This window comes from Struthio camelus, chromosome 11, assembly GCF_040807025.1.
Source record: "Struthio camelus isolate bStrCam1 chromosome 11, bStrCam1.hap1, whole genome shotgun sequence".
NCBI lineage: Eukaryota > Metazoa > Chordata > Aves > Struthioniformes > Struthionidae > Struthio > Struthio camelus.
In genome coordinates, this window is record NC_090952.1 from 23,590,307 (window position 1) to 23,616,606 (window position 26,300).

The 26,300-nt window shown below is 54.4% G+C and overlaps 1 protein-coding gene and 1 long non-coding RNA gene across 10 annotated transcripts in view; both read left to right on the forward strand.

Moving 5' to 3' along the window:
- The first annotated feature begins 13,288 nt into the window (after positions 1–13,288).
- The window catches only part of GPC3 (glypican 3), a 142,051-nt gene continuing 129,039 nt past the window's right edge, over positions 13,289–26,300 (forward strand). For 2 of the 9 annotated variants that reach the window (XM_068956862.1, XM_068956860.1), the window contains exons 1-3: positions 13,289–13,405; positions 13,454–13,625; positions 21,282–21,443. In XM_068956862.1, coding sequence (XP_068812963.1) covers positions 13,472–13,625; positions 21,282–21,443 — 316 coding nt within the window. In that variant the 5' untranslated portion in view covers positions 13,289–13,405; positions 13,454–13,471. Of the gene's footprint in view, positions 13,626–21,281; positions 21,444–21,595; positions 21,643–26,300 lie in introns of all 9 variants that reach the window. The other 7 variants (XM_068956861.1, XM_068956864.1, XM_068956863.1 and 4 more) reach the window with 7 other exon arrangements.
- Positions 14,304–15,616, forward strand: LOC138068718 (uncharacterized). The gene is made up of 3 exons (XR_011143430.1): positions 14,304–14,457; positions 14,747–14,928; positions 15,370–15,616. It is a non-coding gene; the product is annotated as an uncharacterized lncRNA (long non-coding RNA).

Sequence of the window (26,300 nt, forward strand, 5' to 3'; positions counted from 1 at the left end):
TGGAGTGGGACTTTGGGAAGCCTCCTGCGGCAGGGCCGCCCGCCTGCCCGTGGCATCCCTGGAGGTGGGGCAGGGAGCGGGTGCTGGGGTGAAACTTCGCTGCTGCTCTTAAAATAAATAAATAAAATAATAATAAAAAAAAAATACCTGAGCGCCATCTAGACTACTGCAATTTGTTGCATTTCCTCCCTCGTCTTCTAACGGGCTGTCAGTAAGTGGCGTCTCGGTGGATGCCTGGAAGCTCCCGGGAGGGGACGGGGATGGGGACGAGCTGCGCGTGCCGGGTTGTGCCTTTTCCCGCGGCGCTACGGAGCCATCGGTTAGCAGAACCGGGTCCTCTGCCTTCTCGCCCCATCCGAAGCGCGGGTTCAGGCCACGCGAAGCCGCGTTACCTCGCCGGGTTTCGGGCAGGCCCGCTGCTCGGGGCGGGCGTGCTGCGCCGTTGCCCTGGCCCGCCCGTTTGCAGGGGCCATCCGCGGCGCCGATGGAAGCGGAGCGTTGCCTGCCTTGGGGTTTTCCTTTCGCCACGGGAGGGCAGGCTGTTTCTGAACAAAGCGCAGTGCGAAATCCCTCCAGCTGGCGCGGCGGGCCGTCCCGGCGCGGGGTCCCCGGCTGCGAGGGGAGGAGGTTTTCAAAGTACCCCTTGTTACGGGTGTATTTGTTTTAGTCTTTTTGCACCACTGTAGCCCAGCTCTGCCCTGGAATAAGTTAACGCAGTTTCCAGTGATTTTTAAAGAGAAGAGAGGTACCGGGACTTTGTCTGGTAGGTGCTAATGCCGCAGAGGAATTTGGTCCTCCAGAAGTTGTCTTCATCTCACTTGAGTTTATTCCCCTGATTAAATTAACTCTCTCTCTCTTTTTTCTTTCTTTCTTTTTTTTTTTTTTTTCCCCAAAGGAAACACAGCTTACAAATAATAGCAAATGCCCGGTGGGAGCGTACGGTTTTATAAAAAGCAACATGGATTTTTCAGCGTAGCAAATAACACTCGTGGTTTTAAGGCTCATGGGCTTAAAACCACAGCAAGGAGACTGGAGGTGTCGAAAGAGGACGCCGATGGCTTGTGATGGGCGCCCGGGGCAGGACCGCCGGGGGCACGCGAGCGCCCGGGGCCTGGACAGCCCGGCGAACGCCTCCGAGGAGGGTCCTCTGGGTTGCTCCTGTCCAAAGCCCCTTTTGACTGTGCTAACAAAGCGCTCTGCTTTCACGCCGGCTGCAATTTATAGGTCGGAGGAAAAACTCCTGCTCGCAACCTGATGTCGGGGTAGCAAACGTCTGTTAGCGTGTCATCGGGAGTGACGGAAGGACAAGAGACGAGGGTAAGACCCAAGCCCCGCGGTGCAGCGATGTGACTGCCGGTGGGGAAAAAAGCCTGCCAGACATTATTAATCTTAAAAACCGTCAGAAACGTCACAGTGACCACCATAAAACTGAAGTGTCCATCAGTTACCCGGAGGGCGATTCAGGCTGGAGACGAAGATGGGGACCCCCCCCCCCCCCTCCCCGGCAGCACGGCTACCTCCTGCTTGCCAAGGCTTCGAATAAACCTTTCGGCCGTTTCTCAAAACCTCCCTGTCTGGAAAGAAAATAGACCCGAGAGGTTTGTCCCGTCGCCCGCAGCTCGCCGCCGATGCCAGCAGGGAGGCTCTGCGCCGGGCTGGGGTCTCCCCGCACCTTTGGGCTTCGAGCGAAAGGGCGATTTTCGGGCAGGCGGAGGAGCGAACCGGCGCCAACAGCCCCCGGGGCAGGCTCGCCCCGTCCTCCTGGTTTTCCTTCCTCCTCCTCTACCTCGGGCGCCCCGAGCCGGAGAGGGCGGCGGGAGCGGGGAGCCGCTGCTCCGTTTTCTCTGGTTTTCCAAGGGGGGGGTTTCCGACCCCGGGGGACGTTACGTGACTTGCTGCCGAGCGGCCGCGGGAAAGTTATTTCTCCCCTAAAACGACTGCTCCCCCCCGCCCGCCCGCTGCCGCGGGACGGAGCCGTTCGGCGCAAACCTGCCTGCGCGCCCCCGAGGTCGGACGGAGCTGTCGAGCTGTTGGCCGGCAGAAACCCGGCAAAACGCCGCCTCAGCAAGAAACCCTCCCTTCAAAAGGCAGGATTTCCCCTCCGAGGGCAGGAGGCCGGGGGTCTGCCCCATGCCCGGCCCCCCCCGCCCCGGTGCCTCGCTGTGCTCTGCTGCTGTTTCAGTTCACCTTTAAAAAATACCTGCCATGAAATTTTCAGACTCAGCGCTTTTCAGGCTCCAGCCCTGTGAACGTGGGATACTCCTTCAGGAAATTTCCAAGGACACCGAGTAGCTGATCTAGTCCTTTTTCTTTTTTTTTCCCCCCCATCTGTATATACGTGAGCATGGGCGGGGAAAAAAGAAAAAAAAAATCAGTGCAATTTGTGTACATATTGCTCGCCGAACAGGCTGGCCGTGCTAATGTGCCACCCCTTTGGTGAGTGGGTTTAGGGGCATCTTCTAACATCATCCCGTAATAATTAAATACAGTAAATTTCCTTCCGATCGAAAAAAAACCCCCAAAAAATCTATAGCAGCGACGTCCTTGAGTACTTCAGCGCTTGGTCAGGTTTGGCCGCCGCGGTTGCCGCCTGCCTGAGGCTGTTGGCTGCGCAGGGCTGAGAACGGCGCAGCTCGTGACATGCACCGGGATCCCTTGCTGCACGCCGAGGCTCAGGAGTCTCTCGTTTTTCGGCTGTCTCCCTCCAGAAAGCTGCTGCTACCCGCTTTCGGTGGGATTTCGCCCTGCTGCCCGCTTGAGCACCCTGCCAAGGTGCAGGGGCGCCCCCCTCCACCCCGTCGTGCGGCGGCGGCCCGAATCTGGCAGCGCCGCGGCCCAAACCTGTCCGCCGCTGTCAGCCAGGCTGCGGAGCCGGGGGCGGTTTCGTCCGCCGCGCCGCGCTGCTGCCCGGCGCGTCGTTACGCTCCGGCGTGCTCAAGGGCGGCAAGTGGTGTTAATCATTATGCTGCGCTCCCACAACAGATGTTGACATTTCGCTATTGTCCCAGAATTAAATGTCAAGTTATTCCCGTTCAAAACTACCAGTTACCTTTGCAGAGAATCCATCTGCAGCTGGATGTATAGGCGCCCGGCTGCGTGCAAAGCCGGCTTTGCTAAGCAGGTTTGTGATGGGCTGCAGTGAGTTCGTACGTGTGGTAGAGAGCTGCCTAGGTTAATTAATTCCCTTTCCACACATTGCAACCTATACGAGTAGGGCAGCTGGAGGGGAAACTTTTCTTTGAAATCAGGTAATTGCACACATTGTGGGATCAACTGTTTGGGTTTCTGCTGTTGGTGCAATCCGGGGGGGGGAAAGGGAGCATTCAAGGGCGGGAACGGAGGGAGCCGGTGGGGAACGCAGCCCGTCCCAACAGGACGGACGTGTGACCGGTGCGATGCGACTCATAGGTCTTTCCAAAATCCAGTGCGGAAGCACTAGCACAGCTTTTAATTTCTTCTGCTCTCGCTGCTCACGTTGTTTCGATCCGTAGCCGTGCCCCCGAGAGGCGGGATGGGGATGCTGATGCTCCTGCAGAGCAGCCCGTGGGCTGCTCTCGGCTGGGAGCCGCCGGCGGGGCCGGGCGAAGCCGCTACGGCAGCTCCTAACGGCTTCGGGCTGGACGTGGGTGCCTCCGGGCGCAGCCGCGCGGGCCGGGAGCGGAGGCAGCGGGGAGACGTTTGACATCCGTGTCATCCCGGAGCGCGGCGAACCCACCCGACGCTCTGGCCTCCGAGGCTATACGTGCAAGTCTCCCTTGCAGCAAAGTGAAAACGGCCTTGGGTGATTACAAAAACTTCCAGAAAAGAGACAAATCGCCTTGGCTGGTCTCAGCCCAACAGTGCCATGAAATCTCTTGCAGCTCGGCCGGTTCGCGCCTGCCATGATCTGGGTCCTGGGGCTTGTTTTTTAACGATAAAGCAGAAAATGTCCCTTTTCTTTTTTTTTTTTTTTTGGTGGGAGCTTGCAGACGGACGAGGAATTGCTGAGATTCCCCGTCAGAGGCCCAGGCAGCCTCTCTCGGGAGAGTCTGGAAATGAACAAAGGTGGGTAATAAGAAAATAATTTGAAGAGGTTTTATTATTATTACATTTAGTGGTAGGGTTGTCTGTTTAATGCTTTATACGTTTTTTTTCTGCACTAGGTAGGTGAGTTTATATTACACAGTAAAAAGCTATTAGTTTTCTCAAAAGACTGTTGATTTCCCTCCCCCCCCCCCAAAATCGCTAAATTACATTTTCAATTTTATGGGAATGCGCTTTCATTTGTGCAAAATCCTGCGCTGAGACGATTAGGCCAATCTCATCACGCAAGGCTATTAGGTGAACTAATTGGATCTGCGTTACTGCGGTCATACGTTTCTATCAGCAATATTTAATAAAAGTGGAAATCCATTTGGAGATGAAGGCTGCGTCCTCGAGCTTTCGCGACCGGGGCGATGCCTGGCGCTTCGCCGCTGCCCGGATGGAGCCGTCGGGAATCAGCCGGGTGGGCTCGCGCCGGCGTTGCGATGCGCAGCGCCTCCCGAAAGGCGAGCTGCTGCTGCAGCAGGGCTGCGCGCGCGCCGCACCTCCGTCCCGGGCGCGCGCAAGAGCCGCAGGGCGAAGCCATCCCTTCCCGCGACGGTCCGACGCTCGCCGAGCGCCTTCGTAACGCTGCAACGCTCGCTGTCGCGCGCCCGGGAGGTGTTGGGCTCCTGAACCGTGTTCGCCGCCTTCTGGGAGCTAAACCAAAGCCGCGTGCGCTCGCCCCTCGAGCGCTAAACGTTACTCGCTGGCAGCGTTGGGATGTTTCAAAATAGCGCTCAGCAATTTTCATTTGCGAGAGCGGCTTCCAGTACCGCGCGAACCCTCTTTCTCCCTCAGATCCTCCTCCTCACTCCGATTTCTCCTGCCAAGCCACAAGTGGGGACAAAGACCCGAGCGCTCCTGGGCCTGCCCCGCCGAAGGCAACGGGCCATCTACCGCCGGCCTCGGAGAAGGGGCACCGACGGGCGGGGAGGCACGGGGAGGAAAATTCACTCGGCCTCAAGCAGGTACCACCTAAATTCTCCTGTTTCTCCTCAAGCAACCCATTGAATCGTGGGTCACTCTTAGTTTTAAATGCTTGTACTTAGGTTAAGACGAAATCTCCCCCCGAAGCCGCTCCTGCTCGGCTCTGCCTTGGGACGCCCACCGCGCAGCGCCTGGGTCCGAGCTGCCCCTGCTCCCTGACGTTACCAAGTTCGGCCGCTGCCAGCGCCGAGCGCTCGCCGTGCAGGTCCCCCGCACTTTCTGTACCACGACACTGGTTTTAATGACCCCAAAGCATCAAAAATACCTTCGGGCTTGTTTCTCTTGGCTGTCGCCGTTGCTGGCCAAGCCCTCTGGGGCCAGTCGTCAATGGCTTCGTTCCTCCTTCGTGAAAGCGGAGTTTTGACCTAGTTGCATTCATCCCCGAGGTCACGGAAACGCCTGGTGTGCCTCACGCCGGAGAAGAGGAACCGGCGGTGGCGGTGACCCTGAGCGCAGTGGTTTGCTGTCCCTTTCCTTGCCATCCTGGCCCCAAAGCAGGCGCACAAATGCACAGACGTTCCTCAGGGCGCCGAGGGGCCGGAGCGGGCCGTGGGCCGCTGCCTTCCCAGTGAGTGGCCCCAACTTTCCACCGGGAAGGAGGGCCTGGCCAAGCGGCGGGACCTGCAGCCTGGGGCTTGCAAAGAGTTCGTGACAGTGCGGAGAGGTTTCTGCGTTCAAGGTGAATTTTTACACTAGACACCAGTAGCTCAGGCCTGGCTTTGAGTCTTAACTTCTTTAAAAGACTGGGGGAGTCAGGAGAAATGATTTCTGCTTCACACTTACCTGCTTCTCAATTTCTGCTTAATGTTTAATAATAATAACACTATATATAGAGATACATATATAGAGAGAGATGTATATAAACCAAGCCCCTAGAGAACTGTTTGATAGGCCAGAAGTGCACACATTGTGTGCTGGAAAGATTTAGCATTTAAAAACACGATATATCTCTCTCCATGAGTTGGTTCATTATTCTTACTGATTGGAAATGAGACAAATGTGAACATCTAGTGCAACTCCTTTTTAAAGAAAACTCCCTTTCCATTGCTACGCTGTCCTCCTCCACGCAGGGGTGAAGCTTCCTCTGCAGCCACAGCGGAGCGTCTAGCAGGATAATTAGTTGACGCTTGGAAAATGCTTTCTAACACACAAGGGCTAAATCTTGCTGTTTGCCTTATTAGATTGTTTGGCTGGTGTGATAAGGATGCAAACTTAATAGCAAAGTCCTCTGAGATCGATTAATGTCCTCACGGTTGAAAGCGAGGATGCTAATAAGGAGAGCGTCGGTGGGCACGCGGTGCCCCGCGAGCCTGGCTGGCCAGGAGGAGGGCTTGGGCGGCTTATTACGGGATCACCTCCGCGAAGGGTCAGGCCGTTAATGCAGCTGGGAAAAACTAACAAGTGCAAGGTCACGGCCTCCGATGGTGCCGGGGCTGGAGTGGTGACAAGGCACCGGGGAGCGGTGAACGGCAAGCGCCGGTCCTCCGAAACGCTCGCGCCTGCCCGCAGGATGGGTCGGGGTGGAGGAAGAGGCGAATCTTTTCTCTGCAGGTTAATCTAGGGGAACTCCAACCATGTAACTTTTCTAAACCACGCCACTTTCAGAGCGGTGTCCCCCTTGGAGCAGTCTGCATGCGGTGGGAGGTAGGGTGGAGAAAAATGTGGGTCTCTCAAGGATGCAGCATCGTTTCTTCAGCTCCACCACTGCGGAGCCCGCAGCGTGCAATACTTGTCCGGTCGGGACTTCCTGAGCAACCCAGATCTGGTACCGGATTTGCAAGCCTCCTAAACCATCGTGGGGCTGGTGTCCCTCAGCTCCCCATCCCCACCAGCGAGAGGTAGGGACGGATAACCTCCGGATAAAAGCGTGGCTAGGGCTTCCTCTTAGCTTTCCCTTGTCGCTGAGCTTGTCCGAATCCCAAGGAAATTGCAGGGTAAGTCCCAAACCAACCCAAAGAAGACAAAATTCCCATGCTCTGGTGACAGTGAGCTGAGCTCACTGTCTGCATGGAGTGAGCTCCATGTCTGCATTTGGAGGCTGGTGAGAAGGGTCTGACCAGCCATGCTCTGCACCCTCAGACCGTCGGCACTGGGAGACCTGGAGCATGGAAAGCCCAAATGAGCAAAGGGAGCCGATGGGATACCTGCCGTATGCACCTGGAAGGGCAGCCGGGTGCCAAGCTTGCCACAGCTGAACATGCAGTGAAAAAAATACGTCACACCGTTTCCTCCGTCGCAGAACAGCTCCGCGGAGCAGAGAAAGGGGCTATAAAACCAGAGGTTCCTCTGCTTCGCAGTCCCTGTCCTTATTCTTCCTTACCATCATGCACAGGCACCTTTCCATAATGAGAGAGTGGGAAGCCTGAAAGGGAGGGAAGAGAGAAAGCAGGGGATGAAGAAGGCGCTGGGCTGGAACAGAGCAACTGACGGAGATATGTAAAGAAACGGCCCCAAACCCAGCAGCCTCCTGCAGTTTTCAGCTTTGTGGGCGACCCTGCGGGGGAAGGAGGAAAACTGCACAAATTCCATCGGGATTTCTCTCCCACTCTAATGGCTGGTGCGGCTACGGCTGACCGTCCCTCACCTGCCTCCCGCCGTCCGGTCCCCGCGCGTGCCTTCGTTCAGCTCGGCGCTGGTGCAGGAGCTGCCTCTGCAATTCTTTTCGTGGGAAAATTCTTTCCAAAGAAAAGGGGACGGTTATACCAGACTGGCCAGTTTTTGCCCCAAACGAGCCCCGGTGGCAAGGACATGACTGACGTGGATGACTTTGCTGTTGCCGTCGCCAACTTTCCATTGCGTCCCCAAGTGAAATGGGAGAATCGGGAGCAAAACCTGAGCTTTGGGGCCCTGTTGTGGCATAAACCAGGAACAACTCCACGGGTGCTGAAAGCAGGGCCGGGGCGGCAGGGCTCGCGGGTTACAAACCATTACAAATGCAGCAAGTGCTCCTTGCTGCATGTCAGTGGGAGAGAGGAACACTGAGTCCCTAGAGTTCCTTGAGTTACTGGGTACAAAATTGCCACTAGGTCGCACATCTGCTCTTCCACCAGCAAAACGGTATCTCAGGAGCAGCTTAATATTTCCGATACCTCTGGAAGAGCCTCGTTACCATGAGATTGGAGCCAGTCTCTGCATGTAGCCTAGCAGTGATGCACCCCTCATATATCTCTTTGCTGAGTTTTTGCATCCAATATTAAGCATTAAAATAATTGAGTAAGATATGAATCAGGTTTTACTGCGGTGCTTCTGCACAGAAAAAAAGCATTGCTGCAAAGGAACCTGAACACCTTCCGGCCTCCGTCTGCAAAGAGCGACTCTTGCATTGCATTTACGGTGTGCTTATGCCACACCGCCTGTTGCTTAGCTGCTTGCAGAGCTCTCCAGGTGTTATTGAGCCTGTGCCTGTGTGGGGAATCAGGTGCGCAGGACCTCTCCAGAGTTAAATCCAAGGAGGGTCTCCCGCGCCTGCATGAAAGCTGTTGGTTTGCTATCCCTGTGCATGCAGGGGCTAGTTCAGAGGAGACGGCGCCCCACAATTTTGCATCCTCGCTCGCGTTGCTTGCTGGAGACCGCGCGGAGCGACAGCCGAGCTCGGGAATTGTTGGCACCGCTTTATTTCATACAGGAACGTGCTGGGCCGTTCCCTTTCGGGCTGCCTCACTGCAGCGTCTCTTCAGGTGACTGATTGCTGGGAGATGCTAAATGGAAATATCACCTCGAGCAACGTCTGCCCGGCATTCCCAGCAGAGGCAGCAGCGCATGGCAAATGTTTTTCTCCATGTCTCCTCTGCTTTGATCCTCTCCCTAGTGCTCAAACGATTTCCTTATGCCCCTGAGCCCCCGCCACTGCAGGCTGGAGATGGTGTGGGGGGGAGATGTGAATTGCCGCTGAGGTGAAGGAAGCAGGTGCTTCTCCTTGGATGCAGTGTCCCATGCCCCAGCCCGGCCTGTGCTCCCAGCACGCCGTGGGTTTGTAACAGATGGTTCTTAAAGAGCTGGCTCGGAAAGGTTTGGGTCTGGCTGGGATCTTCATACCATGAAATATTCTGCAGTTTCAGAAAGCTTTCTGTCCCAGAGCGGGAGGGAAGACTCTGAGAACGAGTGAGTGCAGGACTGAAGTGCAGAGATTTTCCGTGGCTCCGGGAGGCGTTTCTGACGGGAGTTTCACTGCGACTGGTACATACTCACAGAAAGTTCCAGTTCTGAACAATCTCACTTTTGGACAGGTGAAATGATTTGTCCGGGTGCTCCTGATGTACAACTCTCTCGGCATTCGCAGCGTCTTTACGCGATGCATTTACCCGATGGCTTTGCTGCTACCACGGTGTGATCTGCTCCCAACAAACTCCAGTGAGCTGGTGATTTATCAGCCACTGCTTTTTGGGGTGAGGGAAAAGCTAATGCTTTATGGATCTATCAGCGTTGTCGTACGGCACATGGAATACAATATCCTGCCAAAGAGGGGAGGGATGTTTGCTACCTGGCCATCCATCATTTCCCCATGGCAAATGCGCTTTTCTTTTTTCCATCAGATGATGTGCATCAAGGACGGCTATAGAGTGAAGCGCTTCTCCCTCCTCCTCCTCCGCATGTAGTTATGAAACCCTGAACATGTGGTTTCTGCAGGACGAAGAATAGGACAGAAAGGGTCATTCGGCCCCAGGAGGCCGCCGGCGCCGGCAGCTCTCGCCTTCGGCAGGACGCGCAGGATCTCGAGCGATGCTCGGCCGTAGCCGGCAGGACGGGGTCGGGTGCCCGGGCGGGACGTCAGGCGCGGGGACGTGCAACGGGGCCACCAGCGCTCTCGGTCCCCCCCGCTGCAGGCCAGGCTCAGCCGACTGCGGCACGGCTCGCCCGTCCCTCTGATGCTGCAAGAGTAAATGCAGTATGTCGGTAACCCAGTAACGTCCATCGGGGCGTACGAATCCCTCTCCTGCCTCTCTCCTTGGCTTTTTAATTGATTCAGGCTTTTCCCAGGGGAGAGCTTCATAAGAGCATTTGATAAAATCAGCCGCACACGATCCTGCCTCTCATTACTTACCAGCTCGAGGCAGGTAGATGATTAAGTGAAATTTTTACAGCGCGGGCAGTCGTAACAAGGGAAATTATCAGCCTGGATGTGAGACAACTTGGCTCTGCCTACGCCTGCTGGCAGCCGACGGACCGAGTGACTTTGCCTCTGATCTTGGAGCAAATCGCTCGCCTCCTCCTCCAGGGTAAACCCGCACGAATTAAAAGACGGGCTAGTCGTGCGGATGTACAGCGCGTGGGAAAACAGCTCCGGACTTGGTTTAGGGCTGGGACAGTCCTGACGGTACCAAAAAAACCTGGGATCGGCCCCCCCCGGGGGACGCCTCTACGCGAGAAAGTGTTTAGTTAAAATCTGAGCTGTTTTTTGCCAGCCAACTTTGGGCCACCTGAAATAGTGGCTGAAAGAAAGGGCCGCCGCTCGGTCTGGTTGCGTCCCCACCAGTTTTAACTTGCTTCTGACGTAACTCATTGTTGATAAATAAACTTTATTTTTGCAGGCAGTCGTTGTCACGATAATGACAGGTCCGGCTGTGAAGCCAGATCCGGTGCCGAGCAGTAAAGCTGTTTGCTCATTTGGTTTGAAATCTTAAGCGCTGCACAGCCTTCGCGGAGTCACCTAAATGCTGCTTATGCTGCCCTGTATATAATCCCGTGCTATGACGGCACGCTTGACAATATCTGTGTACTTAAATGAAATACACGCAGCAGGTTGGAAGATGAATGCAGGATATGCTCGAATGCCTTTGCAACAACTATAATTCAGCCCATAAACCTAATATAGATTGCAATATTGTACATAAAGGAGCGCTTCAAATGCCAGCCTTGGTAGCTTGCAATTCAGCCTAATTGGTTCCCAACCCAGAGCAATCCTGTATGTGAAAACCAAACTGTTGCATAAACATAAGAAATCCATCACTGAATCGATGGAAGAGAGGCGGAGAAGACAGGTTCAGCACCCAGGGCGACGCAGCTCACGCAAGCACGCAGGGTGCTCTCTTCTCTTTAAGAAACCCGGAGAAATGGGAACACGCAAAGGGCAAACTCTCGTCGGTGTCCTTAAGCGCGTGCACGCTCATCGCTCGGCTGAAGTCGGCGCAGTTTGCACCGTCGAGCACCTCCTCCTCCGACTGAAGCGCAATTTCCCCAGTCCTGCAAAGCGGGCCGTTTCGCTGCCTGCCTAATGGGAGCTTTGTCAGCCGTGCTTACTAGACACAATAAATGCGCAATAAATAGTGCAGTCTGCGGACAGCAACAGGCTCAGACAATCCATTAAGCAACGAGACATGTAGCACATTCCAGCTTATTAGTCTCATATCCATAATATATTTTAATAATCTCTCCCCGGCAGGCATTTTCTTAGAACAAGCGCCCAGGTTGGACTTTCATTTTTTGCTCCTCTTTAAAAATTTCAGAGTGGAAAAAAACGCTGGTAGCAAGCCCTTAATGACGATTTGATCCTGTATTTGGGAAACGCTACACAGCTTTTTTTCTGCTCTTCCACTTAGGCTTGCTGGGGCGGGCCGCACGCTGCTGGCCTGTCCCCCGGGGCAGCGTGCTCAGTGCTCACCCAGCGCCCCCCTGCACCCACGGGTACCCCGGCAGGTTACTGCCACCGCCCTGCTGCCCATCCGGTGCTGTCCGGGGGCCTTGGGCTCAGCGCTGCTGCTCTCACCACTCCACCACGCTGCGGCCGTGCTTCCCGGGGCGCAGCTGCACTCGCACTCCTGTGCTGAGCTACCAGAGAGTAAAAAGTTCCTGCGTGAAGCCCCCTCTCCATCCGCCAGTCGGAGGGGAAAAAAGACAGTGCGGTGCACGGTGCATGTAATCCAGCTCTCATGTGCTGCTCCGACTGCGGATGGCCAGGGTTTAAGAGGACACGGTGTAATTATTTGCAGCACAACACAACGGGCTCAGGCAACACGCGTGTGGAAGTGCATGCAAGAGACCGTCCGCCCTTCAAATCCCACGCTGAACGCACGCTCGGCGCTGCTCAAACCCTGTGCCTGCCTAGGCAGCTGCCTAATCGCAGTGACAGCAAACGCGCAAGCCACGCTGCAACCCCCCACCCCGTGCAAACCGGCAACCCAGCAACCCCCCACCTCGTGCAAACCAGCAACGCTGCAACCCCCCCACCCCGTGCAAACCGGCAACCCAGCAACCCCCCACCCCGTGCAAACGTGCAATGCTGCAACCCCCCCACCCCGTGCAAACCGGCAACCCAGCAACCCCCCACCCCGTGCAAACGGGCAATGCTGCAACTCCCCACCCCGTGCAAACGAGCAACGCTGCAACTCCCCCACCCCGTGCAAACCGGCAACCCAGCAACCCCCCACCTCGTGCAAACCAGCAACGCTGCAACCCCCCCACCCCGTGCAAACCGGCAACCCAGCAACCCCCCACCCCGTGCAAACGTGCAATGCTGCAACCCCCCCACCCCGTGCAAACCGGCAACCCAGCAACCCCCCACCCCGTGCAAACGGGCAATGCTGCAACTCCCCACCCCGTGCAAACGAGCAACGCTGCAACTCCCCCACCCCGTGCAAACCGGCAACCCAGCAACCCCCCACCTCGTGCAAACCAGCAACGCTGCAACCCCCCCACCCCGTGCAAACCGGCAACCCAGCAACTCCCCACCCCGTGCAAACGAGCAACGCTGCAACCCCCCCACCCCGTGCAAACCGGCAACCCAGCAACCCCCCACCCCGTGCAAACGGGCAATGCTGCAACTCCCCACCCCGTGCAAACGAGCAACGCTGCAACTCCCCCACCCCGTGCAAACCGGCAACCCAGCAACCCCCCACCTCGTGCAAACCAGCAACGCTGCAACCCCCCCACCCCGTGCAAACCGGCAACCCAGCAACTCCCCACCCCGTGCAAACGAGCAACGCTGCAACCCCCCCACCCCGTGCAAACCGGCAACCCAGCAACCCCCCACCCCGTGCAACCCCCTCCCGCGCTGCACCCGGGCACGCGACGGCTCCCCGGGGCAGTAACGCGGGGGGGGGGGCGCGCGCGCCGGGCGGGGCGGGGCGGGGCGGGGTGGGAGCCGCCGCGGGGCCAATGAGCGCCGGGGCGGTGCCGCGCGCGGGGCAAGTTTGCCGGTGTCGGGGCGGGGGCCAATGGGCGTGGGGGCCTGCTCAGCGGGAGCCAATGGGCGCGGAGGAGAGGGCGGCGGGCGCCAATGGGGGGCGGTGGCGGCGGGGCCGAGCTGGAGCTGGAGCTGGAGCTGGAGCTGGAGCTCCGCGCGCCGGCCCCCCCCCCCCCCGCCCCGCCCCAGCGCGGAGCGGCGCGCAGCAGCAGCAGCAGCAGCAGCAGCAGCCCGGCGGCGGCGGTGGCGGCGGAGCAGCAGCAGCAGCAGCAGCAGCAGCAGCAGCGGTGCCCCGGGAGGATGTGGCGGAGCGGCGGAGCGCTGCTGCTGGCCGCGCTGCTCCGCGCGGCGGCGGGCGCGCAGCCGCCGGGTGAGCCCACCTGCCGCCCGGTCCGCGCCGCCTTCCAGGTGCTGCAGCCCGGAGCCAAGTGGGTGCCCGAGAGCCCGGTGCCAGGTGAGAGCGGCCGCCCCGGCGGGGCGCGGCCGGTGCGCGGGGGCTGGGCGGCGGCGTGCGCGTTGCGCCGAGCCGAGCCTGGCGGGGACACGCGCGGGCGCGCGTGGGGGCTCGGGACCGCTTCCGCGCCGCGGCTGTCCGCTCCGCGGCGCGCACCGGCCCCGGCCCCGGCGGGGCTTCCCCCCGGCGCGGCTGTCCGCCGCGGTCACGGGTGGGGCGAGGCGTCGCTGTGCTACAGGTGCCGGCTACACCGACGCCGCCCCGGACCGCAACTCCGGCAGGCTGCTGGCGTGCCTCGGTCCTGGCTTGGAGCAGGTGAAACAAGGGATTTCTTTATTTTTTTTAATTTTTTTTTCCCCCCTCCCCACCTTCTGAACGCCCCTTGCAGCTCCCCGCTAGCTCGGGAGCGGAGGCTCGTGGCGGCCGCGCGCCCGCGGTGCGGGTACGCCTGCGGCTCGGTGTCCGTCGCCGCCCGCGGGCTCCCGCGCCGCCGCCTTGGGTTGAAGCCGCAGCCGAGGAAGCCGGCCCTGCGGAGCCCCCGCTCCCAGCGCGGGAGGGGACAGACGGGCAGGGGAGAGCGTCGCCAGCGGCAGCCTACCGCCGCGGGTATCGCCGCGCTACGCTTCTCGCCTTGAGCATCTCCCGGGCCCGAAGCGCGGGAGCCGCTTGGGCGGTGGCGTGCTGCAGCGCGGCGAGACGCGGGGTGTGTGCACCGGGACCGCGAGGTGTTGGACCTGCTGGCGCAGACCCCGACCCCGTGGCCTGCAGGCTGTAGTCTTGTCTCCACAGCAGCCGTCGGAGATCTACGGGGAGCGTTTAGACGTAGGTCCTGGTGAGAGCAGACCTCCTCCATCCCTTCCTGTCCGTGCACCCCCTTCCCACGTGTTTGGGCTCTTAATGCCCCCTTTGGAGTAGCTGCAGGAGCAGCACCTCTGCCCTGTGGGCCTGCAGGGCCCGGGTCTCCCATCAGGAGGGAGGTCGAGCTGGAAGTACCTGGAGATGGGTTTGCAGGGAGGGGAAGGAGCTGCTCTTGTCACCGTTAAAATGCCAAGTTCTGCTGTCTGTAATTAAAGAAAGGCTTCTGTGGAAGTTGGTGAAATGCATGCTTTGATCCCGTGCAGCCTGCCCGTCCTCTCCTGGAGAGCAGCAGCAGTGCAGCGCTGTGCCCAGGGGTTTCCCCAGGGGGAGGAGAGGACCCCGCTCCATCCCTCGCCTTCAGGAGCGGCAAGGAGCCCCTTGCCTTCCCCTCCGCCGAGCCCGTGACTAGCGGGATCGATCTCTCCGGGCAGGGTTAGCGTTTCGAGTGAGTGCTCCCGGCTTGTTATGATGATAAAGTTCCCACATCTCAAATCGAAAGTGGATTTTGCATTTGCCTAAGTACATAAACTTGATCATAATTAAAGCAATGACTGCTTGCCTTTACCTTGGATCTGGCCCATCTTGGATGGCTCTGGGTAGTAATTACACTTCAGAGCGCTCGCTTCTCCTAGTAGCAGCTGCATAAATCTCTGTAATAGGGGAGCATCACTCAAGGACTGTTTTCCAGGCTTCTGTTTATTGCTTTTTTCCTTTCATACATCTGTCAATTAAAAAAAGTTTTGGAGTTTCCAGCCGCAAATTGCCATGGAAATCGGTTCTCAGAACCTGTCTCTATACGTCGTATACGCCTGGAGAAACAGGAGGTTTGAACAACTCACTTGAAACATGCTTTTTTATTTTATTTTTATTTTTTGGACACCAACAGAAAGCAATGACTCCCGGAAATCGCATTTGGCGTTGTGAGCAGTTGTGGCTAAGGGCAGTAAATGGAGCAAACATTGCAGCGTTGCAGCGCACGCGGGAGAAACGTCCCGCGGCTCCTCTTTACCGGCTCCCACGGCACGCGGGCCGGGGAGACGTCGGCGCAGCGCTCTCCGGGGAGGAGGCCAGCCACGTTGGGCTGATGCTTTTTTTTTTTTTTTTTTTAAATAAATTAAAAAGGCAATTCTGATAAATAATTGCGAGTGAAGTGCCATGCTGTTTCGCGAGCCGCGTTAAGGTCGCGGGAGCGCGCTAGGCAGCGCATCGAGACTCGGTGCCTGCGGCGCTGCAGCCTGCGGGACCGGGCTTTGCACCCGCGGCGCCGGCACGCTCGCTCGGAGAGAGCCGCCCGGCGTCGCTCCTCCCGCTGCGGTCGGCCGTTCGGGGACGGGAGGAGACATCCGCGCCGGCAGCTTGGCTTGGGCTGGAGGGGAGCGAGGATGGAAAGGGCTTTTTGCTGGCTTTTTTTGAAGCGGAGACTTGCTGCCGGCTCGTGAGCTAGCGTGGGATCTGTGCTGGGATAGCTTCCCCTGCTGCTCACGTTCATTAATAAATAAATTCTCTCTTTCTTACGCTGCCTGTCTTGGTTTTCTTCTGCCTTTTTTCTTTTCCCTGCATAATTTCTCATGTATAAATAGTAACTTGAATTTCCTTTTTTTTTTTTTTTTTTCCCCGTTCTCTCCCCTCGCTCCCCCCTTTACCTTTCATGTTTCTTGGCGATTGCGTTGACGCTCCGGATAGCTGGGCTGGCGCGCGTGGGTGATTTCGGTGCGTGCAGCGAGGGGGATGACTCCCCGGGCAGAGCGGTCTTACTGGGGAGAGAGGAGGAGGAGGAGGAGGTGGTGGGGGGGGGAAAAGGAATTATTTGATGGCCTCGTGGGTCTCGCTGCCGCTTGGTGCTCCGGCTGGGGCGTTCCCGCGCCCTGGGGGCTCTGGGCGAGGGGGGCAGGCGGGACCCTGCGCTGGGGGGTTTTGGCTTTCGGGTGATGCTGGGATGCGTTATCGCCTGGCGGGACGGGGAGCGGGGACGTCTCTGCCACGGTCTGGGTTGGAGCTAAGCAATATTTGTTTTGGCGGATTTTTTTTTTTTTTGGAGCAGCTGGTGCATGCCGAAAAAACCCCAAACCCCTAAACCCCAACTGTTCCTGTTGGGCTCAAATGCACCTTTGCTCGTGCGCTGGCTCCCTGCGCGCTCCTTGGCTTTTATTTCGTTTTCCTGCGTGGGACTAACGACGCTCCTCCCTGTGCAGCCTTTCTGTTTAGCGTAGCGTGCTAGCTTAAGATCGGGGTTTGCTAGATAATTAAGAACAGAGAACTCAATTATTTTAGGCCTGCAAGTTGCTCTCTTGGCAGTTAAGAGAGCAAGAGCACAACCCTAAAATTTAGTAACCTCCTCCAGCAGTTGTTTTATAGCAAGATCATTAATTTTACTTTTTTTTCTTTTTCCGGGGGTTAATTTTAACAACATCCCAAGTTGTGCTCATTAGTCGTTGGCATGACTGTAGGGTGGTATATGCACGTGAATATAATGAACGTGTGCAGCGAGTTGGGATCCACACGTTAACTTCTTATTTTTGGTGACGATATTGCTGATACGTTTGTATGTCTGTTAGGAGGAAGCTCTCACCCTGCCAAATCTCTGCGTTTCCTTTATAGCCTTCTCTTTTAAAGGGCGCAGTGTTACAGCGTGGTTATATCTGCGCGGCAGTCGTCTGGCTAATTTTGCAGGACTTTAGGAAGAAGAGGCTGGAGTCTGATGGCCTTGTGAAAGAAAAGGCAGAGCAGAAAATAAAGGATAATTAAGAAGTCATAAATATCCCATGTAATATCCACACTGTTCCAACTTTAATCACCTATTGAACGAGGTTGGTTTATAATTTATATCTCTTTAATTAGGTTTTAAATAGATCAGCACTTAACCTGGATTCTGAACAGCCCCATTTCCTTTTCCCCGCAAAGCTGAGCGTTAAAAGCCAGTGACAGACGCTCGATCTTTTAGTCATGTAATTTAAATGAAAGTTTTTTATTAAAAATGATATTGAAGTAGCTGGAGGAAAAGAAATCCACCGTATTTAAAGCTTGAATCACTGCTTTCATCTATTTCTCATTTTGCATCGTGCTTTACACAATTAGAGAAAGGAAATATCCGTGAGAAAAGTGCTGTTTTGTGTTAATACTAGCAAACCGGGGAGCTGATGCAGCGGGATAAAGCCGTCACGCGTTCCCAGGCAGCCGAGGGTCCGGCGGGGGCCGCGGGAACCTAGCTTAGCAGGGACGGATACTCGCTTTGGCAATGCCTGGGGTAATTTTGGGGGGATGTTAATCTGATTTAAGCTGGGTCTGGGTGGGCAGGCTTGCGTGAAACTCGTGGCCTGCTTACCTGTATCTGATGGCAGGGTCCGAGCCGTACTGGCATGTAAAGCAGATCCAAATACCGTCCTTCAGCCTTATTAAGGAGTTGACAGCAACTGCTTGCAGAGGATCTCAATTTTTTTGAAGAAGGAGAAAAAGCAAGGTACTGAGGTGCTAAAGAAACCACTGTAGCTGTGAAGAGACTAGTTCTGTCTGCTCTGAGCATACACAGAGTTACTGGAGCGTTTACCCTGCTGTTCCCCGCGGCGGCATAAGTGGCACCGCACCCTCACGTCGCCCCTGCAGCGGGCCACGTTCTGCTCCTGGCGCGCGAGGGTTGAGTTTTGGAGAGTCAGGCTCGTTTGCTTCATATCGTATCTGTGTCGCTAATCTTGCGAAGATCGGTATGTGAGCATCTAAGTGCAATTTAATAAACCTGTTGGAGTAACTCGTGGGACCCTTCCTTTGCAGAAACGAAATTGTAATGATCTATAGCGAAAGGAGGAGGTCGTTTGCAAGGGCTGAGACTGGCATTACATGGTGTAATGGCTTGAAACTTTAAGAAAAAGGTGTGTGGGGGGGAACGTGGGTTGGGAGATAATACAGTCTTGACAGTAAGGGCCATTAAGCAGTGGAGTGGGCTCAGCTGTCTCCCTGGTGGGGAGTTATCATTGGAGGTGTTGGAGCGAGATGAGATGCTGGAGGGGGTGGATTGGGAGGCAGGGCTAGGTTTGATGGCTCATAGCATCTCTTCTGCTTTCTTCATGGAGGCAGAAACGCGTGGCCGTTCGACTTGCCCTGGCGCGAGTACAGCCCACGTGCCCTGGCAAGCCGAAACGTGCTGTCCCTGCTTCATGGGGGGCTTTGCTCAGGCTGGAGGGACATCAGGGTCCTGGGCTCCAGCTGGCTGTGAGCATCAAGTCTCCCTCCCTGCTAGGGGGACTTCTGAACAGGACTGTTTGGGGTCTACTTTCCACTTGGGAAAACTATATACGGCAAATAGTGATAATGCAGCTGGCAGGTGGAGGTGGGACATCACCCAAACCGTGCCTCCTGGGCTTCCCGCAGTGATGCTCTGCCCTTGTCCCTCCCAGCTGCTAAGAGTCTGCTCTGCTTGCATTGATCTGTTACAGGTACCATGATGTTTTTGGTCATCAGTGTTAGTTGGCTATCTCTATAAAACGTTTTAAGCTGTCAGAGTTAATTGTCAGGCTCTTTCCTGCCCCTTTGATCGCTCTGCAAGAGCGTGCTGTCTGTCTTTTTGCTTATTTCACAAAAGTAAAAATCCATTTGAAGGGAGAAATTGGCTTAATTGCTGAAAAGAAGGATGGGAGGTGAGTAGGTGACCTTGCTGCTTCCTATCCCTGGCTCTCACTTGTACAGAGCTCTTAATTGCCAACTGTTGAAGACTTTTCTATATTGGTGTTTCCATTAATCATTGGCTTTTTTTTTTATTTGAAATGTGTCCTAATATAATAAATGTAGGAGGAAATAAGCTTTGTAGTAACAAAAAATTTATGGCTGTATTGTAGTGTTAAAATGACCATGCTAAGCCTTCTTGGCTGTAAATTGACTTAGATTTGGTTTTAAAATACCTCTTTAACTTGCTGTTATATAACCACTTATTTCGTTAATGCAGTGTCTTGCTGTTAGTTCTTTATGTGATTTTTTTTTTTATGGGCTCTGTTATTTTTTTCAACGCGTGAAATACCTGTCGCTGAATACCTGAAATAGCGTAGGCCACATACCAGTGAGACACGCTCTCTAGACGTCGGTAATACTGGCTCTTCGTCAGAGGGCACGATGAAGAAATTCGTGCCGTGCAACCCATCTTGCAGAAGGGGAGACTGAGGCAGCGGGTAGGGATGGGAGCTGCCGGGTCGCCCCCCCGGACGCGGGAGGGTGTTCAGATACCCAGCTTGTGTCCAGCCTTGGGCGCAAGTGATTTAGCAGAACCCGCAGCACTCGTGCTGGGTTAAACACAAATTGCAGGTAAGATGTTTCACGGCAGCTTTTTCTAGCCGGTGTCGTGGGAAGGGACAGGAGGTGGAGAGAGGAAGGTTTCTCTTGTCGCTGCTCCTAGTTTTGTTCCTGGGCAGTGTCCTTGCACAGGCATGCCTGGAGGATGTTGAATTCAAGCAGAAATGAGTATGAAAGGGGAGGTTCTCACTGAGATCTGGCCCTAGATATCCAAGTCTCTGTAGTTATTAACGGAGATATTGCTTACTGCCTGGGTTTATCCTGGCAGCCTCAGATCAGATGTATTTTGTATGAGGAGGGCTATTTACTTTGACATGGGCATGTCACTTCACTTGTGTTTATGGGTCTGCAGTTTGCTGTTGAAAGTTGACTAAGTGAGAATGAGATTGTGTGTGTGTGTGAATGTGATTCGGTATTGCCACTTTTAGCTCTTCGGGGTGAGGAAATTCCTTCATAAACTATGAAACCAAAACTATTACATTTTAGACCGAAAAAGTGCAAGTGTTTTGTCTTCCCCTGTTGTTTGAGCCTTAAAAGATGAACGCCTTTCCTGATTTTCTTTGACCTTTTAGCTAACAGCAACCCTTCTGAAAGGAAAGCTAACCTCACCTCCGGCCCCCAGGAGCGAGGGCTTTGGGGAAACCTCCAAAAGCCAAGGCTTAGCGTCGCTGACCGCTTGCAGCTTGAGAGGCTCAAGCAAGGGATGTTTCTCTTGCTTTGGGCCTGTGATTTCTGTAGCGCTCTGAATCAGCGGAGATGCAGTCCGTGCGCCCGTGCAGGCGCTCGTCGGCTGCCCCGACAGAGCCTGCCTTCTGCAGGGCTCGGTGCGTGCCGCAGGGTCCCCCCTCTGCAGCGGGACTCGCGTGAGCCGAGCGATGGACTCGGGCTTGGCTTGTTGTGATGGAGGAAGGATGGGATGGGGCATCTGCCGGAGGGTTATAGTCGCATTCAGAGACACGTATACTAAAAGGGATCTGTTGCCGTGTCCTGTGCTGTTACTGTTATTGCTGTGGTTGTGAAAGGATGGAGACGGTAGACAAATGACACGGCTGTTGTTTGAGTCTTTATGCAAATTACGAGCATAAGCTGCATGTTGAACTGCATGCATTGCTGTACGCGTTGTAAACCCACAGCTTCCAACGCTGGCTCCTCCTTCCATCTCCGCTCCTTTATCTCTTCTGGCTGCCTGCAGCTCCGGACCAACGTGCCCACAGGCATACGGGAGACGACGGAGCGATGCTCTGTGTCGCTCTGCTCAGCGCCAGCCCGTCTGTGTGTGGAGCGTGTGGGAGTAAAGCAAGCATCTGTGCTGGCGTCCTCGCGTAGCACGCTCGTCGGGGCTATTGCTCAACAGTCCCGGCTCTACCTTAGCACATCTCCCTCGGCCGAGCTACTCGCTCAGGACAAATTCCAAGAAGCTTTGTAGGTTTGCCTGAACGGCCACTGCAATGCTGCATAGAGTTGGTTTCCTCTCTGCTCCCCGTCCTAATGCAAGGTCTCTGCCCTCCTTGTGTGTGTCTCCAGGGTCAGATCTGCAAGTATGCATCCCGAAAGGCTCTACGTGCTGCTCGAGGAAGATGGAGGAGAAGTACCAGGCTGTGGCCCGCCTGAACATGGAGCAGCTGCTGCAGTCGGCCAGCATGGAGCTGAAGTTCCTCGTCATTCAGAACGCCGCCCTCTTCCAAGGTGGGAGCCCGCGGTGGTCCGGGCGCGAGGAGGCAGTGCTGGTCTTCCTTGGCACGTGGTGCTCGGAAGAGCCGGTGGCTGGAGGTTTTCTGTTTGTTAGTATTCCCCCCCTTCCCTGTGTCTTACTTGCTTTTTCTTTTGTTGCATTAAAGCTGTATCTGCCCAACGTGCAGCATCAATGTTCCTCTGCTTCACTTTGGTAAGTGGGAAGGTTGCTTTGAGCGCTGTGCACTGAGCTTCAGGGATGGCTTACATCTTTTGGCTTGAGAGGAAAGACAGATTTGCGTTTTGGCTGCGCTGGGGCTGAACTGGTGTGGTTTGTTCCAGCCTCTGTCCTCGCCTGTGCTTGCCTCCACTTGGATGCTGGAGACCCCCAGGCCCAAGGCTGGATGCTAGTCCAGAGCCAAGGCTTCAGCCTTTGCCCTTTGTTAGACTTCACTCGTTTACTGGGATCTCTGTTACGAAGGACACCTGTATAGCATTGCATGAGCAGGCTGGTGCGTCCTGGTGTGTGAACCTTTAGCGCTGTTGAGATCCTGATACCCAGCGAGAGGAAGAGCATTGAGAGCCAGGCTGGGATTTTCTTCCCGTCTGGCCTGGAGCATGTCCCGCGCTCCTCTACAGGGCAGCTCTGCAGGGTCCGTCCTGAATATTCCTGTAGCTGAAGCAGCACATGTAAATTTGAAGGCCAAGCCTATTTAAGTGCAAATTTAAAAATAAATGAAAACCCCCTTCTCCGAGAATTAACCAGTCTCTGTACGTACCGTCTTGTCTGACTCTGCCAGTTCCAAAAAGCAGCTTGCAGCAATATGATCTGGTGGTTACCCCAGTATAATGCTTGGTAAGCATCTAATGGGAAGTTATTGGTATCCGCCACCAAAGTTGGCTGTTCCTGGTGGAGGTGGTAGAGACTGTGCTCATCACAAGCGCCATCTGTCATGCTTGCCATGGCGTATTGGACTGCTTGGTAACCTGATGTCATGCTGAACAACGATAGCCCTGTTCTTTTCCTTCCTGTAACGTGAAGTATTGTCTTTTTAGCAAAACTGACCTTTGACAAATGATTTCTGTTGCAAAATACATGCCAATTTGTGTTGTCACTTAAACCTGCGACCGTTTTTCAGAGCCTTTACGCAAGCGAAACTTATTCCCCTTGATCGTTAATGTGCAGTGGAATGATTGCTTGTTTGTTGAGTGCTCTCATACTGGGAATCCATTGTTCTGTATTGATAACATTTTTGCCTATATTTAAAAAAGAAGGCATGAGCAATCAAGCATTTTTTTCCTTCATGCTGATATTTTTGTGGAATAATCTGATTCATTTTTGTTCATGCCTCACTAACAGCAAGACCCAAAACCTGCTAAAGCCCACGGGATCGTGGCAAAGCTCTGTTCTGGTCCACGTCTCAGATGCGTTGTGTTTCTCTGAAAGTAAAACGAAATAAAACACTGAGGAGCCAACAGCATTTTTTTCCCCCAATGCTTCTTAATGCAGTGGCCATTCGATTCCCATTCTGCTAGACCAAATGGATAAAGCTGATGAGGTGCTTGATAGGCGTAGGAAACGTGGACTAGCTTCAGAAATGGTGAATAAGCTGGCTGGAGTACAAAGTCTCTGCCTCATCTGCTACCACTTGACAAAAAAATTGCAGTTTTGGAGTTCTTACAGTGTAAGGAATGAAATCCAAATGTTATTAAAGGTTGTATCTAGCACAGTGGAGGCAGCTGCTGTTCACTATGAACCTTCTGCCTCTTCTGGAGAGAGTTGCATCCCTTGCTCTGATTTTTTCACCACAGATACCACCCTGGAACCCTTTCTGCACGGTGGGGTTTTGAAGCTAATGGTGTTCCGGAAAGCCTTGGTCCAGTGAATTGCTTTCTTCATATTGGGGACAGAAAAGCATTTCATCGAAACATTCCTTACTGCTTCTGCTAACGAAGCTCATGGCTGATTTTAGAGATCATCTGTAATACCATTGTAGAAGAGGAATTTCTAACTGGAGCCTTAGAGGAATTCACTTTAATTAGTTTATATAAAGTGTTTTGGACTCGGAAGGACAATTCATTAGTTTTCCAAAAGATAACGAAAGTACGCAGTTTAAATATAGATGCTCAACGTCTGCAGATCAACACTTCTTTTAGGTGGATCTTTTGATTGCTGTTTGCGTATTTTGACAGCTGCAGAGCCCAGGGCTGTTTCAGCTCCAGAAATTGCGTCTGGACCCAGCATACCACAGTCTGATTTCTTCTTTCCCCTCGCTGTTCACCGTGTGGGGCAGGCAGCCGTCTCGGGCTGTATAACTAAGGGATCTGGCACTGCGGGAGTTTCGGTTTGAGACATCGCACCCGTGGCCCGTTGGCTGCCTCCGGTTTTGCCAGGGTGTGTGCCAAGGGCAGCTGGTTGCAGACCAAAAGCTGCCTGTGGTCCTTGTGCTGCCGGGAGGTGTAGCAGGTCCGTCGCTTGGGGTTGCAGAGAGATGCTCTCGCGCCCGGCGGTGGGTCGGACCCCGGCGTCTGCCGAGGATCCTCCGCCGAGGACGGGCAATTGCACCGCTGTCTGAAGCAGGGTAATGTGTTGGTATGGAAACATACCCTAGCCACTCATTAAAAACGCAAAAGTGAAGCCCTTCAGTGTTCATTTTAATATCTCCAGCCCGGCATCTAAAGGGACTGCTAGTCTGACAAACAAAATCTCGCCAGATGTTATTATTTTGCACTAAATTTAATTTCTTCCTGCTGAAGCTAGGGCTACATCTCTGCTGATAAAGATCAAGGGAAATTGTCTGGCATTTACAGAAATTCTCATCCAGGCCTATCTGTTACAGTGTTCACTTAGCAAAGTTTATTAGATTATTAGTTTTAGACCCTTGGGCTCTTTCTTTATTGCAGTTAAGGGGGAAAACAGTCCCCCCCCCGAATTCTCCCTTCACTAAATTTAAATGGTACAATTAGAGCCTGGTCTTATCTTACAGGCATTTCTTAAAATTATGAAGATGATTTAAGTAGTGATTTAATCCCTTGGAAACTTGCTGAGTTTGACAGTGTTAAAATTGATTGTAGCTGCCTCCCCTGCAGTTAAATCTTACTTTTTTCTGTGTGGGCATTTCCCCCCCCGCCCCATATGCAGTGTAACCATGCTATTATCTAGCCCTTTTTTGCACTTGCCAGTTCAGAGTCTCGGCTGATCACAGCTACATTGGGTATTGTGGAACCAGTCTAATTTACGTTAGTTCAGAACTCGCTCATAAGTCTTTTTAAAAGTGACACTGGCTGTTGCTCGGGGGTTCTCGCCCACACTGGCTGGCTGAATCGGTGCAACTAGCTTGCTGCGGCAAACAGCGAGAGCCGAGCCTGTGATTTCCTCTTCCTTCCAGCCTTCCAGCTTGACTTTTTGTGGGGGACTTCTGGCCCTGCCCTCACCTAATCCTCTTCTGTTAAAACAACCGAAAAGCCCTCAATAAACCCTATGGATTTCCTACATATCAAATTTGAATCTAAGACAAGTACTTTCCTGTTGTTAAAGGTGAACTTGCATGGGAAAATACCAGGTTTTGATCTTTTTTCCACTAAGCTGATCCTCCCCTCCCTGTCCCCACTCCCCTCAAGATTTCTCTGGACCTGTCTGGTGCAGGGATCTGGGGAGGGGGTGCGTTGGGTGCATCTTCATCGTGTCTGATGCTTTCTTTACTTCTTAAGTTCAGGATTCTTTTCTTTGAGTGGCGGTGATATACAATTTTCTCTTGCATATTGACAGGGTTGCGCTGCGAGTAACAAAGTTAAAGCTATATCAGCTACTCAGCTGTAATTCACTCTCTGATGATACATGCCCCCTAGTTGTTTGCCAAGGGGAAAATGTAGTTTTTAATACTGGCACGTTTTCCCCCGTTTTTTAAGCACAGCAGGACTGTCTAAGGGAAGAGCAGCATCGGTGCATGTTGCTCCATGTAGGGCTTGCTGGTAATCTTCCCCCTCCAGCATGCCTGGAGCGCCGTCGGGAACGGCACAGCCAACTGCTGGGGGTGCTTCTGCAGGAGTAATGTGCTGTGCTCATGGAGAAAGTTAATTGCGTTATTTTAATGATTGCTCCAATAAGTTATCAGCAGGATCTCACATTGTCCTGCAGCCTCTTTTGCTGCTGCTAGTCAAACGCTGGGGTGGTCTTTCTTGGCACGGTGCGAGCGGCAGGCTGCCCGCGCGTGCTGGTGGCTGCGCGGCGATCCCTTCGCGGTGCTCGTGAGGTCACTGCAGCCAGCGGGGTGCAGCGGCGTAAATCTTGAGATATGCCATATGCGTGCTTCTGACGCTGAACCTAGCCTCCCCTGCCTGCTCTGCCTACTGCTTTTTTGGTAGAGCAGCCAGCCTGGGCGCTTTGCGTGCATGGAGACCCGTAGTTTGATACTGGGCAGCCAGTGACAGGAGCAGCTGGATGCCACAGCTTCTTGGGAGAGCTGGTTTCTATCCTTGCCTTACAGAAAGGAAGGATACAATCGGCTCCCAGAGCTGTTAGGACAGTGTGTGGGCTGCTGGAGTTTCGCTGGAAATATGGGGGAAGCCAGGGAGGCAGGAATGCAATTACCTGGACTGGAACGTGGCCAGGATGCTGCAGTTAAATTCCCCTTGGTGGCATCCTCTAGTCTTAAATTAAGGCTTGATCTTTTTCCCATCAAAGGCAGTGGCATTTAGCCCTCTGAAAATGGGAACCAGAAAACAAATGGAGCGCTCTTGGGTAGCTAGAGGAGGCTTGCAGGGACTATGGAGAGTTGAGGGGCTTTGGGGTTATCTGCTTCAGAGCAGTTTCTAGTAAGGCAATGATCACATCAATACAGACAAACCTGCCTCTAGGTGTTTGGTATTCTC